At 37.3% G+C, this 19221-nt stretch overlaps 1 protein-coding gene across 1 annotated transcript; it reads right to left on the minus strand.

The window, feature by feature from the left end:
• Positions 1-2587: 2587 nt before the first annotated feature.
• On the minus strand, positions 2588-6148 carry LOC147543965 (chloroplast thylakoid lumen protein). Its single transcript, XM_086634177.1, has 4 exons — positions 5637-6148; positions 3790-3929; positions 3631-3703; positions 2588-2965 (listed from the first exon to the last, which is right to left on the minus strand). The coding sequence occupies exons 1-4, from the start codon at positions 6022-6024 to the stop codon at positions 2856-2858; spliced, it is 711 nt and encodes a 236-aa protein (XP_086490303.1). The 5' UTR covers positions 6025-6148; the 3' UTR covers positions 2588-2855.
• Positions 6149-19221: the final 13073 nt, after the last annotated feature.

A 19221-nucleotide genomic window follows, 5' to 3' on the forward strand; every position in this document is an offset into this window, starting at 1 on the left:
AAATTGTGTTGCTATCTAGTAGAGAGATTCCTCCTAACAAAGGTGACACTTCAAATTTGTTATCTCGTGAGTTGTTTATTGAGGAGGTTGAACAAATTGATGTTCCTACAACTAATGAAGGTGACACTTCAAATTTATCTCATGGGTTGTTCATTGAGGAGGTTGAACAAACTGATGTTGAATATATGATGATTGGTAAGGAAATTAGTATTGTGGATGACGTGATTTCATATTTTGTTTCCCCAACATTGAAAGAAATCGCGAATATTTTCCCTATAGATCTATCTGACGGTTTACCACCACTAAAGGATGTTCACCATCAAATAAATCAATTTTCTAGTGTGACTCTACCGAATATAGTTCATTATAGCGAGAGCGTAGAGGAACACGTGAGTTGGTTTAACTAAAGACAAATTCCTAGTGGGCGAAAATAACAAGTTATCAACTAAGAAAATCGGACAACTAGAGATACTTGAAAAAATTAATCTGAATGCTTATCGTCTGAAACTGCTAAGTCATGCGCACTCAAATGTTTTTAATGGCAAAGACTTATTACCATATTCTGTAGATGATTCGGACGAGGACGATTCAAATTCGAGGTCGAATTCTGTCCAACCCTGGGAGGATGATGCAATTGACAAAATAGCATTAGAATTTTATTCTAAGTGGGGTCGTGACAGGTCAGGGATTGGATAATCTAGAGGAAGATTTCCTAATTTTAGTAGTTTCCGAATTCTACATTTTCTTAGTTTTAGTAGTTTCAGAATATTAGTTGTTTTATAGAAGATTTCCTAGTTTTTAGCAGTTTCCTAGTTTTGGTCATTTTCTTAGTTTTTAGCAGTTTCTAGATTCTAGATATTTTAGAGTTTCACAATATTAGTAATTTTAGAAGTTATGGTTTGAAGCCTATAAATAGGCCTTTTATGTTCATTGTTAAGAGAGTTTAGTTTATTGAATAAAGTTTTGTTTGATTTAATCAATCATAGATGAGCGATCTCTATACTTTTTATCTCTTGCCTACTACGCGTTGCATCAAGATCTCAGTCCGCCAAGATCTTAAGTATTTAAGTAACTTGGGCTTTAAAAGTCTCAAAGGAGGAAACCTCTCCTAGAGAATCCATCAACTCGGCAGGATATCTACGAGGATATCCTTGAAAATAGGAACTTCTAAATATCCAAGATATGAGATAATATAAAGATGAAACCCTAAATATGCCAACTACCGAAGAGTAATCTTGTTCCTCAACGGTGGATCTAAACCGTGTCATCCACACTTTCTATCAATAGTGGGTCCAAAGCAACTTATAGAAGAGCACCAAATCACCTCGAAGAGGGTAAGTTCACTACGTTCAACAAGCATCAATCAATACTCAATACTTTAGCTGCAGAAAAAAAACATCACCTCAGGTGGTACAGTCATACCTATTACTTACAGAAACGCCACTAAACACTTCATGCAATTTTGTAGCCTTTTTTAATTAAAAAGACGCAAAAGGACCTAGGTCTTAGACACTTGTCACGAGTCTCAAATTCTTGTTGTCCTCACAGGGTTGGAAAGGCTTTCACTTCAGTAACTGCCTGCACAAGGAGGGCGTCGGTTCCCCCTTTCTTGCTAGTTCTCTGGTTGATAACTAGCTACTGACATATTTTTGACATAAATAGGAGTTAAAAGCCAGACTGAGTTTCGTCTGAACTATTTGTAGAGCAGTCAATCGAAAGCAACCTCACTTACCCAAATAGAGCTTGATTTGGTGGGCCGCATCGCAAATAGAAAACAAAAATTTCGGAGCATTCAAATTTTTTGCGAAGAGAGATTTTTCAAGTTGCTTTTGGCAGGCGAGTACTAATCTGAGAATTATTATTTGACTAAAAAAATCCCCGAGCTATGGAACAAAAGATTCTGCTAGATCGGCTCTTTTTTCATGGTATCGGATTCAGACCCCATGGGTGGGGAAGCTTACAATACCCACAAAGAATTGATGTTCTGCTAGTTTTCATGGTATTAAACCCATTGGTTCAGACGTACAATATCCACAAAGAATTGATGTTCTGCGGATTTTCAGGGTATTAAATTAACCTATTGGTTGAGGCTAGAAGACCCACAAATAATTGATGTTATGTGAATTTTCATGAGACCCATTGGTTGAGGCTTACAATATCTACAAAGATATATGTTCTGGAAGTGTTCACAGTGTCCAACCCATTGGTTGAGGGCTTGAGGCTTAGACCAGCAAAGAATTGATGTTATGCGAATGCTCTTGGTATCGAACCCATCAATTGATTGAAAGAAAATGGAGATGGATTTCAAATTATCACAAAATAGGCTATCAAACACCAACTTGTAACTCATCATCACCCAAACGAAACATATACAAAAACAACATACAAATTATGTAAACAATCCCTTTGACTCTTTGAAAAATTCTTTATCATCTAATTTGGGTTGATTTCGAGTGAATTTAGAGTTATTTGCAAGTAGAAATGGTTCTCTAAAATCTGAAAAATTCGAGTGGTCTAGGACTGTTTCGAGTCCGAGAGTATACTTACCTTTCAGACTCTCTAGTACGAGAAAGTGCGCCTATAAATATTTTTAGTCAAACTAGTTTAATTGGAGTCAACGACAATAGTAGAGTGCCCAATAGTAAAAAAGCGGGGCGCCTGTAAAGGGGACGTGTTTTATCCCCATAGAACATCTAACAAATGTGTTGGTGCTATTCCTAAGCAAAAGCAAAAGTGGTTGACATATATTCAGATTCAGTTGAATCATCTAGGCTCTATCTGTCGAAATGTCATGCAAACCATATAGTAGTTGGGGAAGTTGTTTACAAGAAAAAATTTAGATGGTGAATCCTTCCTTAAAGTCCTTTTAGCTGTTCAACTAGTCCAGTCAAGACTGTCCATTTCTCAAGAGCTGTAGCAGATGAAACGAACGCTATTTTCGATGATATGATGTCCTTACTAGTAACTGCAAAGATAAGAACATAAAGTTTAAAAATCATAAATACACTAACGGTGTGTTTGGATGCTGGAATCTACTTAAAGTAGGATTCCTATTAAAAATCAGATTCCTATTAAAAGTCAGATTTGGTAGAAATCTTGATTCCTTTGTCTATTAGGCAACTTTAAATCGTTGGATTCTTAAATCCTACGGATTTATAAATCTAAATTTTAAATAGGATCAAAATCCTAACCTACTCTCGAAGATTTACTAGGATTTGGATTATTGTATCTAAGTTTCAAGCAAAAAAGTGGTTCTCCAAATAATAATTTTTCTCAAAATATTATTTCCCAAAAAACACTTTTACAAAAAACAAACATTTCAATACTGTCTTTCCAGAATATTTTTGTCCAAAATGGTTAATTTTTTTTTTAAATCATGTTTGTAAAAACGGTTTTTTTCTCAAAATCTTGTTTTTTCAAACCCAATTTTTCAGAAAATGTTTTTAATAACGACTTTGTTAAAAGAAAAAAGAATGCTAGGATTTCGCTTGGTTAAGATAGAGACCAAGCAAAATCCTACGGGTTCATGAATCATAGGACTCAAGAGTCCACATGAAACATGAATCCTACCGATTCATTATTTCTTCATCCTAACGCACCATAATACAAATTACAAGTTTCTAAACCTACCGGATGAGATTAAGGTAGCTAATGAGGAATTGAAGGCACTAACTTCGCTCTTTTCCTCTTCATTGGAACTCAGCTGTTACAAAGTAAAACCAGCATTAGGGTTTCATAAAATACATTATCGAGAAACAAAATATCTTACTACAATTGAGTTGAAAAGACCTTGTTGAAAGCTTCATTAGCTTTTTGCACCCAATCTGAATCAGTGTTCGGCCCAAGAACTGAGCTAGCTACCAAAAGATCATTTTCCTCAATAGCTTTACCTACTTTGCTCAACTTGTATACAAGTTCTTGAACAGATTCTGCAATTCATGGTTTCCTGAAGTAATCATTAGTGTGTCTCATAGGAAAGAGCTGCTTAAGTAATTCAAGCAAGTATCATAGACTTTTTACAATGAAAACTAGATAAACAAAGCCAAATACTGGAGTAAAGCCAATAATCTGTTGCTTTTCTATATGAGTACCCTGATAAGAACCGTCTTTAGTTCTTTATCTAACGCACCGACAGAAACATCAAAAATATATACCTAAAACACAAACACAAGTTTCTCTACCCGTTTCGTGTATCATTACTGATTAGAACTCCTAAATTTTATAATGAGATACAACTTGGATAAAAGAAAACTCTAAAATAAAAACTGGTAATAAGGTAATTATAACTATCAACAATGATATTTGGCCCGACAGCCCATAGCTCGAAATGGCTCGATAAGGCAAAATTTTCACATGATGTCATCAATTTTGCCTTCTCCGGCTGTTTATTGTCGTGCCAAGTGGCATTTTCCTATAAATATTTGAATCACAATCAAATATTTAGATAATCCGCAACCTTTGTTATCACTTCACGATATAAATAAATCGAGTGACCTTCATTTTCTGACAGGAATAAAAGAAAACCTTGATCATACGACCAATCTTCCCATTGGCAGGTCCTTTTCATTCCCCGATGGTAATTTTGCAGCAAGTGCATAACACGTTGTTTCAGGAAATTGAACTGAAGACTCAATTTTAGACTTGTTATAGTTAAAAAGGACAAGTTATTTTTTATTTTATTTTTTGGTTAAAATCCAAAATTTGTATAATTTGTAGTTTGGTGGTTAAAAACCTAATATTTTTTGAAAAGTTGTTGCAAAGTATTGGAAAGTTGTCGCAAGGTATTGCGAAGTTGTCACAAGGTGTTGCAAAATATTGCAAAGCTGACACAAACTATTGTAAAGCTGTCGGAAGGTGTTGCAAAGTATCGCAAAACTGTCACAAAGTTTTGCAAACCGGTTGCAAGTTGTTGCAAATTAAAAAATTACCCAGGGAGCTAAAGATTAAAGTAATTTGGCTGATCCTTTTGCACAGTTAGAGCACATCGGCCCTAACTCTCCTTGAAACCGTCTTCATGGAGACTTGTGCACTTAACAAATTCCAATGCCTGTGTAGGATATACTAGTACCTTCAACGCTACGGTTTGGGTTAGAGTCAGTTGGGCCTAACTCTCCTCCAAACTCTTTCTTAAATTCTAATGCCCAAACAAATGTTGGATAATGGGAATAATCTTGAACGGAGAATTTATCCATCAACAATCTGAAAGATTTTTTGTGTTCCTTCGAAAGCTTAAGGGAAATGGGTTTCATATGGACAAGGATAGCAAGGGGTCCTCATTTATTTGGGATCCAATTCAGGACACATTTAGATAGAAATACCATTGCCCACATTTGGAATTCAAACCCATTTCGAATTAGTTCGTATTGTCAAACTCAGAAACGGAGCACGTTATTGCGTTTGTCTCGTCAATCTCTTAAATTTAGAGCCAAGAATAACTCGAATCCGATTCCGGATGATTGAGCTATTCAAGACAGAAAATGGTTAAGTTAAAGTAAGACCCATTTTCACCAGTGACTCTGTAAAGAGACTCCCGGAGTCAAATCATTGAATCCGGACACTAAAATCAATAATTTTAAGCAAGTCTGAAGAAAGAATAAATTTGAGAATTTGTTAATAAACTTAAGAACCAGTATTACCTGTTTCATTATTGGCTGAACTGATGACTCCTTGTTTCTCTAGCCTCTTCTTTCTGTCTTGCTTCACTTTCTCCAAGAGCTCTAAATCGTCATCAGCTTCCAAGATGGCGGCATTAGCATTATTAAGTAACACAGGGGCAGCTAAGAAGAGAGAGAATGTGGTAGTGAGGGAGAGAGCTAGGCTCCTTTTTGTGACAAGCACTTGAGATAAACTAGTAGATTGATCAGATGCTGATCCAGCTTTACAACTTAAAGATGGAGATTTGGAATGCCCCTTTAGAGTTTGTGAAGTTGAGTAAGTAGATCTTGTTGTTGCTGAAGAACTTGAAGAAGATGAAGAAAGAGAAGAGTAGAAGGTTCTTGCAGTAGATAGGAAAATAGTTGCCATTGTTTTTCGTCTGTGCTTTTTCTGGGTGGGAATTGGTAAAGAGATTTATTGGCAGTTGGGAGGATAAGATTACGGGAAACTGGTATTGTTTTAAAGGGTTAATTCTATTTTGGCACTCATATTCAGACCAGCTCACCAAAATGGCCCTCATATGTTAAGCAGCTTCAGAATGGCCCCTCTAACCATTTTTTCCGACAATGTTTGCAGCCACAACGACTAATCTCTATTTTCGATAACAACTTTGCTCTCTTGTCTTTTCCTAGTGTTTATTTCACCAATAATTGAGCTAATACTTTGTCAACTTTGACAATGTAAAGATGTTAAAAAATTTGATCTGAGTGGCATGTGTCAGCTAAACACACACAAATAAAGAATGGGCCTTTGATAGAGGTAGACCTGAATAGATTCCAATAGCTAAACCCCTCTCTAATTAGAGATTGTAGGGAGGTCGGCACGAGTCTTTTCTGCACCTTGAACTTTGTTATAACATAGAGGCAAGTAAAGAGGTGGATCTGAGCAAGCTCTGACCCAAGAGACTAAGCAGGGAGGTCTAAATAAGTAAGCTCGGCACCTTGAGCTTTGCTCTGCCTTAGGGAATGGTGGCTACGCGGGAGGCCAAATAACGCCACAAATCAGCTTTCCTAGTTTGAGCCCCCATGAACCTATAAGTAGCATACAGGTTTGCCATAAAAAAAGGTTCAGATCAAATCTTTACAACTTGATCGAGTTATTTATACTTGTGCACTGCACTTACTTGAGCATTGGAGTTTCTTAACAGGTACCCCCTCCCCCTCAAGTTTCTGTTATAGTAGCGAAAATAAAAAAATCCATCAGGAGTTTCAAAGGTTATATTTCTGTTGATACCGGGAAGTCACTTTTCGACATCATTTGTTTGGTGCTAGAGGATGAAGGATACGTCCTTTCAGTCTAAAGAAGATCTCCTTCGACCAAGATGGCAATGCGCTCAATTTGTCAGATAGGAAAACGATAAACTTATCTTTGAAGATCATCTAGTCCAGTCGAATTAGGGATCGTAATGTTTTGCTAGAAGCTAACTACTATCGTCGAATCACTTTGGTAATTCGCGGCTAAAATAAACAGGATCCTACAACGGGTTACACCAAAAAGTGGTGACTTGATCAGAGAGAATTGACTAGAGGCAACTAGGCAAAAGATGGATGAGATCCAACTAAATAGGCTCAAAAGGTTCGAATAGCGATTCAGAACAAAGATAGAAAAGACCGGGCCTGAAAAGGGGTGCCCAGACCAAGCTAAGGAGGTCGGCCATGTGATAGCCGACCAAGGGTAGTGGGCCAACCGGGCCAAGTTCACGAAAGGGCGGATCTGGCTGGCCACACGTAATAGAAACCCTAATTATTCTAAAAGGGGTTTTTAGAGTAATATCTTTTCTGTGGTCCATATTGAATCCTAGTTAAATATGATTCCAATTAGTGTTTCTCTATATATGGGCTAATTAGAGAGCAAAAAAGGTGTGGAATTTTTTCTAGAGAAAATCATTCTCTACAACATCAAGTGGGGAGAAGATTTTAGAGAAAAAGCTTTCATTCTATCTATCTAGTCAAGAAGAAGAGTTCTTCTCAACCTTACATTAAAGTTTTAGCAGACATTAGGGAAGGGCGATCAAGTCAACTTGCTCGGGTGTCTCAAGTAGAAGAGCTACGATTGAAGCTCTCATCTTCGGGATAAAGACATCGAATTTACTTCCTGTGAAAGCGATTAAGGTAATCTTCTTTCTGGTTCTAGTTCATTATTAATTCTTTTATGTGATCCTGGTAGCTTGTGTTAAACATGTTAGATGTTTGAGATTCCGCGTAGAACACTAGGTGACACCAAAACCCTACGGTGGCGTCAGAGCCTCTAGCCAAGGGCGGAGCCAGGATTCAAACATAACCCTGGCTAGTTAGAAGCTAGAAACATTAAGATTTTTTTTAAGTGGGGTGCCTTTAAAAAATGATTTGATCAGGTAAAGCCCTAAATAAAATTTCGTAGCAGTGCCTTCAAAAATTAGGGGTGGCAATTTGGTCCGAACCGGTGGGTTTTTTTCCAAACCCGCCCCTAATGGGACGGGTTTGGCCGCCCCGTTAATTAAACGGTTCGGGTATGGTGTGAAGTTAAAAAAACTAATCGGGTTCGGGGCGGGTTTGGTATTAAATAGTAAACTCCGCCCCGAACCGATTAGTATGTTATATATTAGTATATGTTTTATTTAAGGTTACGTTTCAAAAACTTTAATCTATATTATCAATTTAATTATTTTATGTTTTATATTATTTAAGTAGTTGTAATGTTTATGATTGATAAACTCAAAGTCTTACAAAATTTTGTTAACAATTGTTATGTTAATTCAAACAAAAATAACTTTTGCGAAACAAAATACTTTGAACCCGACCCGACCCGACCCGACTCGTTTTATATTAAACAGGACGGGGCGGGGCGGTAATGGTTTAGCAATTTTTAAGTGGGATGGTAATGGTAATTGAATATCTACCCTGATTAGTTATTGGGACGGTTATGGTAAAACCCGTTTACTAACGGGACGGAGTTGGGAAGGGGATGAACCGTCCCAAACCCGCCCCGTTGACATCCCTATCAAAAATAATAGAGTGTTTTTTATGGAGTCTGTAAAAATTCCCAAATTTTATTTCAAATTCTTTTTGAGATCCTAATTTAGATTAATTTAAATTTAGGGTTTGGATTTGTCTATGAAAAATTCTGGTAGAAATGAATGTTTTGACTAAAAGTTACCTGCTGTTGAAGATGATCAAGAAATTTAGGTGTTCAAACTTTAAAGGAATGGTCCGAATTTTAGGTGATCTCTTCAAAATTAAGGGGGTTTGCTTAAATCCTACACCAGAAGAATCTGGGCTAATTAAAGAAATATTAGTTCGCTTTAACACTACACCGTCAAAGGTTGTTACTTTCGGAATGCAGAAATCCTTTGAAACTTAAATACTTGAACGATGAGAGAGAAAGAGATTTTGAATTTTGAGATGAGATGAAAGGAACGGGGTAAGAGAGAGATCAGAAGAGGGATATGCATGACCAAAGAAAAGCAACTGCACAAATTACCCCTTTCTTTGTTATAAAATTTCAAAATATACCCTGGCTACTATCCAAATTACCCCTCCTTTGATATAAAATTTCAAAATCTATCCCTGGTTGTAGCCAGGGATAGTCTACTAGTAGTTCCGCCCTTGCCTCTAGCACGAACTAATTTTGGGTAGACGAATCAGATTCGGACTTTATTTATTAGATAGATAAGTTTGAATAGAGATTCGGACATCAATATGACTATTTTGAATGAGATTTAGGCTTAACCAATTTGAGAAAGAGTTTCACTGGATTAAAACCTTAGATTTTCGGTTTTTTGAAAATAGTTTTCGAAAACAAGATTAAAGGGTTTTGATTTTTGAAAGAAGATTTAAAAATCAGGAGTTTTTGATGATTGAATCATCATAAACAACAGCTGGAATCAGTTTTAAGAAAAATAGAAACAGAAAATACAAATTGGCCCATCACCTTAAATGTTTTCAGAAGCCACGATGAGAGTCAGCTCGACTACGCATCCAGAGCGCTAACACTTCGAATTGAACAGGACGCGTCCCAGTCGGTCTCGGACTCCCAGTCACCTAAAAATTTTTACTTACGACTGATAAACCGTCACTAATAAATTTTAAAATTTTGAAAATATGCTTCCCATTTGTTTGGTCCAGGCAGTTCTGCCTATTACTATTTCCTGCTAGATAGAAACAAATAACTCATACGTAAAAAATTGTGTGTCCCGAATAAGCCTATTTTTTGTAGTGTAATTAATATTTGATGATGGTAAAAATAGAACACAAGGTAAAAGTTCCTTCCCTTATGATCACCGAAGAAATAGTATAATAAGAAGTTCAAAATTAATGGTTGACAAATGTGGGTAAACGAGGACTTCTAGTTATCAAGTAAAAGAAAATAAACTTTGCCTTAAACAAGCGAGCAAAGATAGCCAAGCAGGTGGGAAACCTTCTAGGTTGTGGTAATCAGGTGAGCCCAATACTGTGAGGGGTCGAAATCGCGAGTCAAGAAGTCGATAGGACCGGTTCATTGACCGGAAGTCAAACCTCCACTTAGTAATATTTTTCCGGCACCGACAACGTCTTTGGGCTTACACCTGTGGCAAGAGACAAGAACACACGTGACCGTAAGATCCCTCGGACATCAGGATGGTGCCGGCCTAAGGGGGCTCCGACGGTCAAGTCAGTAAGTTTGCAAGAAAAGTAATGGATACACGAATGATACCCCTGTAATGTTACCGTTGATTGGATGATCGTCGAAGTTTAGGCGCAGCTCGCAGAGTGGTTGGAGCTCGATCTCTGCGGGTAAGCCGACTTGTTTGGTGAAAGATTGTGGCGGCTGATGGGCCTAAAAAGTTTCCTAAATAGGTCTCCACCCGCAAGTATACGGGCGTCAAGTAATAATTCCTGTAAGACCGGTTCGTTCCTCAGAGACTAGTTGAATCTATTCTAAAACTAGGAAGTAATAAGATTTTACAATGATTTTGATTTTGGTTTTGGTTTTGGTTTTAAAATAAAATGAATAAAATATTAAAACGATTAAAAAGGTGAACTCAAATGGGGAGAAGTCTAGGGTTTCGAATCCACCTAATCATGGTCAAATAACAACTTATTCATCACTGACATTACATAACGGGATTCTCTCGAACGATGACGGGTCAACTATTGAGTTACAACTAATAAGTATCCACCATAAAAGAATTTAATCTAATAATGATGGATCAAATCGGAGGCATAAACAATGAAAACAATGTCATCGACAAGATCGAACTCACACCACATCATGGATACTAACTATTGTCTATCAACTTATCAAGCATCAACCATAAAAGAACCTAATCTAATGATGGTAGATCAAGCCTAGAAGTATAAACAATGAAAGAAAATCACTACGATCACGATAAGAGTTTAAACAATGATATTATGATGAAAAAGTTATACCTACTAAACAGGATGAAGGTTTCATCTATACCCTAGATGGAGATTTAACTACTCATGCTCATTAGAGATTTCATAAATAGTTTCATTAGTAAAATTAAGAGCAACATAATTGAAAGAGAGATCACCAAATAAGAGATTCCTTGATAAAGAAGATGATGACCATTGATGAAGGAGATGGGTTAACAAACTTTTCAACAACTCTCTCTCTCTCTCTCTCTCTCTCTCTCTCTCTCTCTCTCTCTCTCTGTTTCTTCTATCTCAGAAAAGAAGAGGAAGTCCAACTCAATGAAATTATTTTAACAATACAGAAAAGAGGGAAGAAGAAAATATGATGAAGGACAAATTGTTTCTTCTCTTCTCCATTGCTCACTCTCTACACTTCTCTCTATAATAGAAAAGAAAAACAGAGATTCTCTCTTTATAAAAGAAGAAATAAAAAGACAACAGAATTGCTTCCTCTCTCTCTCTCTTTTACTGTATTCTCTTTATTTATCTCTGTTCTTCTCCTTCTCTCTCTCTCTCTCTAATATTTCTTTAAATGCCCAGAGAAGAAGAAGAACTCTTAAATCACTCCAAGTTCAGCTCCCCAGAAGATGAGATGATTTTAGTCCCGTTCTCTCTCTGTCTTATACAAAACAAAAAGCCAAGCTGCAGCCGAACCTTCTCTCTCTCTAAAAATCTCTTTCCTTCTTCAATTCTTTCTTCCCATTTTCGAATAGATCTCCGGCCAAATCTTTTGTTCTAATTGTTCCCTTTGAGTGATTCCTAAAATCACCTTCTTGGTTATTTCCCTCTCTGTCAAAACAAAATCATCTTTGTTATTCTTTCCCATGAACACCTCTTGTAATCTTGGTATGATCTTCATTCTCTTTTTTTTTGGAAACTTTCTCTACTGTTTATATGTTGAGTGAAGAAGAAATCTCTCTCTATCCAGCTCACGATCCTTTCTTTGATTTCATCTTTTTTTCCAATGTAGACAGAGAAAATATCTCACCTTCTATCCCTGCTATCAAAATATTTCTCAATACCTGTTCTTTCCATTTCTAACACAATCCCTTGTTTCCTTTCTTTCTTTGTGACTAGAAGATAAGAGTGAATAAAGAAGGTTTTTGGTATAGGAAGAGCTTTTTTTACCAAAGGCAGTGCATTAGGTAGGGAGAACACTCCTTTTAGAATGGGGAGGGATAAATATTTTTTTTAAATATCGTAAATTTATACTTTGGTCCCTTCCATGTCCCATCAAACTATTTTGGACCAAAATAAGAGAATAGAGAGTATCTTCTTATTCGACTAAACAATTTCGAGAGAGAGGAGAGAATTTTGTTCGACTTAAAACCTTCGATCAAATTAAAGAGAGAGAAGAGAGATAAACATATCCTGAAAAGGAGAAAAGCCCTAAATCTGTTTGATTCTATCAAAAAGAGAGATATAGAGATAGAAACTTAAATTCTAGATGACTAACACAACACTATCTCCATAGAGAGTTTGTAATTATTGTTATTGCTTGATTTTTCCAAAGATTTGTAGGGTTTTACCACTAATTAAAGTAATGGTGGTGTTGATAGTAGTGACGATATTAGGGTTTTGGTTGTTTATGTGAGAGAAATTACAAGTGAATAAAATATTAGATTTATTATTAATTTTTATCTAAGTCCTTCTATTTTGACGCTATTTATTAAATGATCCTTATAACGCCCTCCTTACACTAATTTGGTAAAGGAAGAGCAAATACATGAATTGACTTTTTTAATGCACTGTCGTTACTAAATAGTGCTCTTCCTATACCAAAAGCCATAAAGAAACATCAGGTCCTTTAATAGCCGAGACTCCCTCTTGTTAATTTCCATACCCATGCTCCTGTCTTTGTTTTAGTTACAACAAATTCAATAATTCAAAACAACTTCCATAAAAGTAGCTCCCCAAAAACGTACCATGTGCTGGTTATAGGGCTTAGATACGGTGTATCGCAGTTGACTATAATGAGTTGCATCACAATCTCAGGTGCAGCCATTTGTTGACTTATTGACAGCGGCCGTTAGATGCACTTTTGGGTACGGTGACACCACGAGATCAGATGTACTGAATCAGGACCCCTAAATAATTCCCGAAGCACACCCGTCTATGACCGAGAATAGCCCACATAACCTTTCCACCACATGATCTGGTTCCATCTTGTGCGCCATGTGTCACCAAAAAAACCCTAGGTTGACTTGATTTTGACCACAACTTTGACACGCTCCAATTTTCTCATCCGAACTCTGTTTCGACTCTCGTTTTCGCCGTTGGGTTCGTCTTGGACTCTACTTTCCATCGAACCATCAATATTAGCAAAAATTACCAGAATATACAAATGACCAAAATGCTCCGAATGTGTCTTTTGCCAACTTTTATCAATTTTTCGCACTGAACTCCGTAAAGACACCTAAGAAAGGAAATCAAACAAATCATCAGAGTAACCGCTCGAACTAGACTAACAAACCCGAGTTAAGAGATTCAGATGGGACATTTTTATGTCTCATCAGCGGCCTATGAGGTATGTCCTTGACTAAGGCAACCTTCGTAAATATTCACGTGGGCAAAGTAATGAAGGCCTGACCTCCGGGAGAGATAAAATAGTTTGGTTTCTTTGATCGTTTGGAGAGAGAAAGATAGGTCGTCCTCCCATGGTGAGTGGTCTTCAGGAGAGAGAAAGATAGGTCGTCCTCCCTTGATGAGTGGTCTTCAGGAGATAGAAAGATAGGTCGTCATACCTTGATGAGTGGTCTTCAAGAGAGAGAAAGATAGGTCTCCCTCCTTTGATGAGCGGTCGTCAGAGAGAGAAATATAGGTCGACATCCTTTTGATCAGTCGTAGGTTCTTCAATGGATGTTGAATTAGTCGATGACAGGGAGAATAAGACGATGACAGTAGTATAAGTGTCGTAGACAACTAGTTGATCACTCTGTATGAGAGAGAATGCAGTGGGTTGTATTCGTGATTGCCCGATACTAGATGATCGAGTGTTTTAGTCGGAAGCTGGATGATAGTTTTGAGCCTGTACTTGATGTGTTTGCCCAGAATCAGATGATCTGCATCATTCTTGGCTCCGTCATTTTATAGTGTCTTGGGTCGACTGTGAAGGAGTTGAAGGAGATGTCCTTCGACCAAGGTGACAATGCGAACAATTTGTCGGATAGGACAATTGATGTGGAAGATCATCAAGTCCGATTGATTTAGGGATCGTAGAGTTGTAGCTAGAGACCAACTACGATCGTCGAATTACGGAGTAATTCGCGGCTAACTTCGATCGGATCCTACAACGGGTTACACATAAGAGTGACAAATTGATCTAGGATATGACTAGTGGGAGTGAGATATAATCATGGGAGTGTCCCATAAACATATCTCATAGGCCTAAAAAGGAATTAGGCAAAGATAGTACAAAAAGGCCAAAAACAGGGTTTTTGGGCCTAGACCGGTTCGGGTACTTCTAGGACTCGGATTGGGCTGAATTTTGGAGGGTTAGTTGCTGATATAATAAACATTATATCTGCCAATTTTCGTGGTGTTTGGGCACCTCCTACTTAGGGAATTGAGAAAATACCAATAGTTGCTATTTTCGACTATTTCCCTAAATCTTATTCTAAAGGGTGTTTTAGGAAACCTAAAAGGAGGTGGATTCTTATTAGGGTTCTATATAAACACTCTTAGGGCAGAGAATAAGGTGTGGAATTTCTCTCTAAGCTTTCTTACTCTACCACATCAAGTAGAGAGGAGAAAGTGAGCTAATTCCCATTACTATCTATCTAGTCAAAGAAGAAGGTGTTCTTCTATCCAACCACCATTGGTGTGCTAGCTATACAACAAGGTGGGAGATCAAATTGATTGCTCGTGTCCCAAGTAGAGGAGCTACACTTGAAGCTCTTGGTCTTCTTCAATCAATTCAACTAGTTCGAGGGAAAAGCGATTAAGGTAATCTACTATCTCCATTAGATTAATTACTAGTTTTGCATGTGATCCTGGGAATACTAGTGTAGACATTAGATGTCATATTTCCGCTATAAACACTAGTAGAAGGGTGTAAATCCCAACAGTGGTATCAGAGCCTCTTGCTATTAACTAGTTTTTGCTAAGAATCGAACTAATTTATATGCTTGATAGTTTGAAAATTGAGTTTATAAAAGTATTTTAAAAGGTGTTTTTAAAAAGGTATTTTTAACTCATAATTTGATGGGATTCAATAAATTTTCAAATTGAGAATCACATTGATGATTAAAAGTGTTTTAAAAGTCTCAATTTGATTGAATTTCAAACTAATCCATGCTTGATTAAATTGATAGTTATGTTTAAAAAGATTTTAAAACATAAAATTTGATTAATTTTGAATTGGATTCAAAGATTTTTCAAAATTGATTTCAAAATTGTTCTTTGAAAAATTTCAAAAACCTAGATTTTGATCCAAAATTGGTTTGATTAAGAGTTGTTTTTAAGTTTTAGAAACTTTTGAAAAACAAAATTTTGGAATTTTAGAATTTTAGAAGTGTTCTAAAAGGAGTAGTTTTGACTTTAGGAAGCTCTCAAAACAAATTTGGAAAAATTTAAAAGTTTCTAAAAATTTAAAAAAATTTTTAGAAGTGTTCTAAAAGGAATTTCAAAAATTTAAGAAAAGTTTTAAAAATTGGAAAATAGCAACTTAGAGTTGCATAAGAAAAAAAAAAAAAAAAAAAAATTTTTTCTTTTTGGAAACTAGGGTTTTGAAAAACCCTAGTGTCCGGCCAGGAAGCTTCCTGGCCGGACCAGAAGCTCCTGGATGCGTCCTCTGGACGCGTCCAGAGCAGCTGCTGAGACGCGTCTTGAAGACGCGACCAGCAGCTGCGACAGAAGCTTCTGGACGCGTCTTTGAGACGCGTCCAGAGCAGCTACTAAGGACGCGTCTTGAAGACGCGACCAGCAGCTGCGAAGGAGCTTCCTGGACGCGTCTAGGACGCGTCCAGAGCACTCGACCAGACGCGTCTTGGAGACGCGTCTGGGAGGTTCTGGGTGTCTCGGACTAGTCCGAGACACCTAGTGCTGGTCCGGTCCAGTACCAGACACGTCTAGGACACGTCTGGTACATGGACTAGCGTCCAGGCCTTGATAGGCCTCGGCCAGGACATGCCGGCCCTATGGGCCGTGCTATGTCCGGACCTTGTCCGAGCCCTTTTTGGGCTTGGGCCGGGACTTGTCTAGGACTTGTCTAGGACTTGTCCCGGGCTTTTTCGAGGCTTTTCGGACCACGAAAAGGGACCATCATTCGAGTGGGAGTTTTTGCCAAAAATTTTTCCGATTCCAACCAAATAATTCCAAAATCAATCCGGGCCATCCAATAGCCCAAAACGGATTTCTCTTTAAATTGATTTATGAAATCATTAAGAATCGAACCAATATTTTTTTTCCGAAATTGACCCGGGCTTTCTCGAGCCCAAAACGGAGTTTTTCTTAAAGATGAGTTTAGAAATCATAAAAGATAAAACCGGAAAGCACCATTAGTAGAATTCTTCGAATTTAGACTTAAGGTCCGTAATGTGACATGTGATGTCAACAAAAGTATCTCCCAAGATAATCATGCATATATAATTCTTAGCCTTGATATATTATATGATTGCATGTGATGTGAATGCGGGAAACTAGTATGGCCATAGATTTATTTCTTTATTCTTGTTTTAAGCACGGATGGGTGCATGCTTTGTAATTAATTTTAATTTCAAGTTTATACGATCTGCGAATCGTTAGAGTCTTGTAATTAGAGTTTAGGGTCTATGAGTCCATTGAAGAAACTCGAGGATGAAATCCAAAGGCGAGTGGGAGAAATCAATGGAGGTTCAAAGATGGCGATCTAAGACGAACCAAAAGGCGAAACAAGAAGAAAACCAAGGGTGATTAGATCTTCTAGGTTAGGGGCCATACTAGGATCCATGTCAGCTTGATTTACTTTCTCGCGCGCATTTACTTACTTATTTACGCTTTATGTCGTGGATGTTAGTTAGGCTAAATAGTTCACTATAACAAACGCCAGACTAGCGTAAAAGTCCCCAAAAGTAATCTTGAGTAATCGCCTATCCAGATTAAGACACTCGTTGCGCCCTTGTTCGAGGAAGGTGGGTCGGCCTTCGCAAAGTACCTCCTCTACCTTGGGACAATGCGGGTAGGTCTATAGAAGAGGCCTACACGTCTAAATGGTTCTACTCAACGAGATCAGCAAGAGAGTCTTGGATACTCGAGGCAAAAGGATAGATTAGTCATTCATTAATGAAATCTATTAACCAAGAGTCATAAGGTATGATCAGTGAAGGAATTCACTCATCCGGAACGACGGAGTCAAAGGGTAGGGCCTTCGTCCGCTTTACTTCGAAGAACTGGGGTCTTGGAATCACTTATTCAATCGGGGACGATTTTTATTGAATAATGTGGGAAAACTAATGTTTTTCAAAAACGATAACGAGTTTTAAAACTTTGCCATTTCTTTATGTAGTTTTAAGATGACACAAACGATTTCAACATTGAATCACACCTAAGGGAGGTGCTGATCCACTTCCTAGAATGGAAGAATGAATCCGAGAATAATTCTCAGATTCAAAAGGAAGGTCACTAGAATTCCCAATCCCAATGTTGACTCATACAAGAGAAGGTCAAAAGCCATTTGCAAGCAATCGTATAACATTCTCTTTGGAAGAATAATGAATGCTAGCATAACCATTAAGACAAACTGAGGAAGAATTTCCCACAGAAGTCATAAATGGAGAGGTACGAAACCTCCAAGGCAATCTGAAAGTCATCCTAACGGAAGACAACAGAATACATCTATCACCCAATTCAATATTGATTGAACAAAGATAGATAAGACCTTAGATGAGTCACTCAGGTTGTTACAAACAAACTGAGCAGAACATACGGGAATATCCAGTCTAAGAAAGGTTCTTGAGATTTGGTACAAAGAATCTAAGAAATAGATTCAAAAGGGCAAAAGGATCAGTCAAGTGAGACAAACATTTGATCAAAGAAAAGCAGCTACCGAGTACATGATCAAGAGTATTTCTCATTACTGTGAATGTTTCTAAACAATGGCTAGACCATTTAAAAGGAAACTACCTTTAGCACCTGGAGGACAAAAGGAATGGAATTATGAATTCCGATTCCGTATCCTTGTTAACAAAGTTAAAAACAAGTATCGTAAAATTCCTTCATCAGGTATTTAAGACCAGATGAGCGGCTCAGTGGGAGCTCAAGGAAATCACATACTTGACTAAAAGAAGTAAAGATCCAAGAGGGAGCAGAAGCAGTAATGCTAGGGATGCTGAAATGGATCGAAGTCTTCTTTTAGACACTGATCTAGCTTAGAACTTAATAGTGATTATTTTGTTCTTCTAGAAACGTCTGATGTTTTAAACCAGTGATAAAATTAACTGAAGGTTAACATTGATAATGGCTAAAATCAAGAGATTCAAACTCATTAAACTTCAGCATTGTCAATTGGGTCTTAAGGACTAATTGACAAAGTCACCCTTTTCAAAAGGCATAAAGACTAGTAATCTATTAGGACTCATACGGTGTTATGCAGACCTATAAGTTTACTTGCAGAAGCTAACGAGAGAAACTTCAAATACGTACTCTGACAACTTCATGAAGTATGGAAACGTACAAATCATAAAGTATAAGTCAGAATGTTTGAAAGGTTCAAACAAAGTACAAACCGAAGTAAAGAATCACTTTGACAAGATAGTGAAAACTTGAGTCAAACACTTGATAACCATCAAAGGAATTGAGAAACAGTTTCCCAACTCTGCTCCATGGAACACATCCGACGGATGGTGGATTCAGTGGGAGCAATCGAACATTGCTATGCATAATTCGATCAAAGATGGGTTTAAGCCAGTCTTCCGAATATTTTGGGACATATTCTATAAATGATTGTTTTCACACTTACCAAAATTCCGTCTAAAGCTAAATTTGTAAAAGCATTACAAAACTAGCTAATATCTGACGCAATTTCTTTTAAAAGAAATTTGGGCTTCTTCCACAACTAATCAAGAGAAAAAAGTGTTTGTTGCTCATGATAGTATTCTTCTAATAATTAGCACACCTAGTAGTCTGGGAGAAAACACTAATTATTAAAAGAATAAGTGGGAGAAAAGTACAAGTCGATTTAATTCGATCATAAGAA

Source organism: Eschscholzia californica, unplaced genomic scaffold, assembly GCF_041429995.1.
Source record: "Eschscholzia californica isolate CP2 unplaced genomic scaffold, dmEscCali1.0.p SCAF_4, whole genome shotgun sequence".
In the NCBI taxonomy this organism is placed as follows: Eukaryota; Viridiplantae; Streptophyta; class Magnoliopsida; order Ranunculales; family Papaveraceae; genus Eschscholzia; species Eschscholzia californica.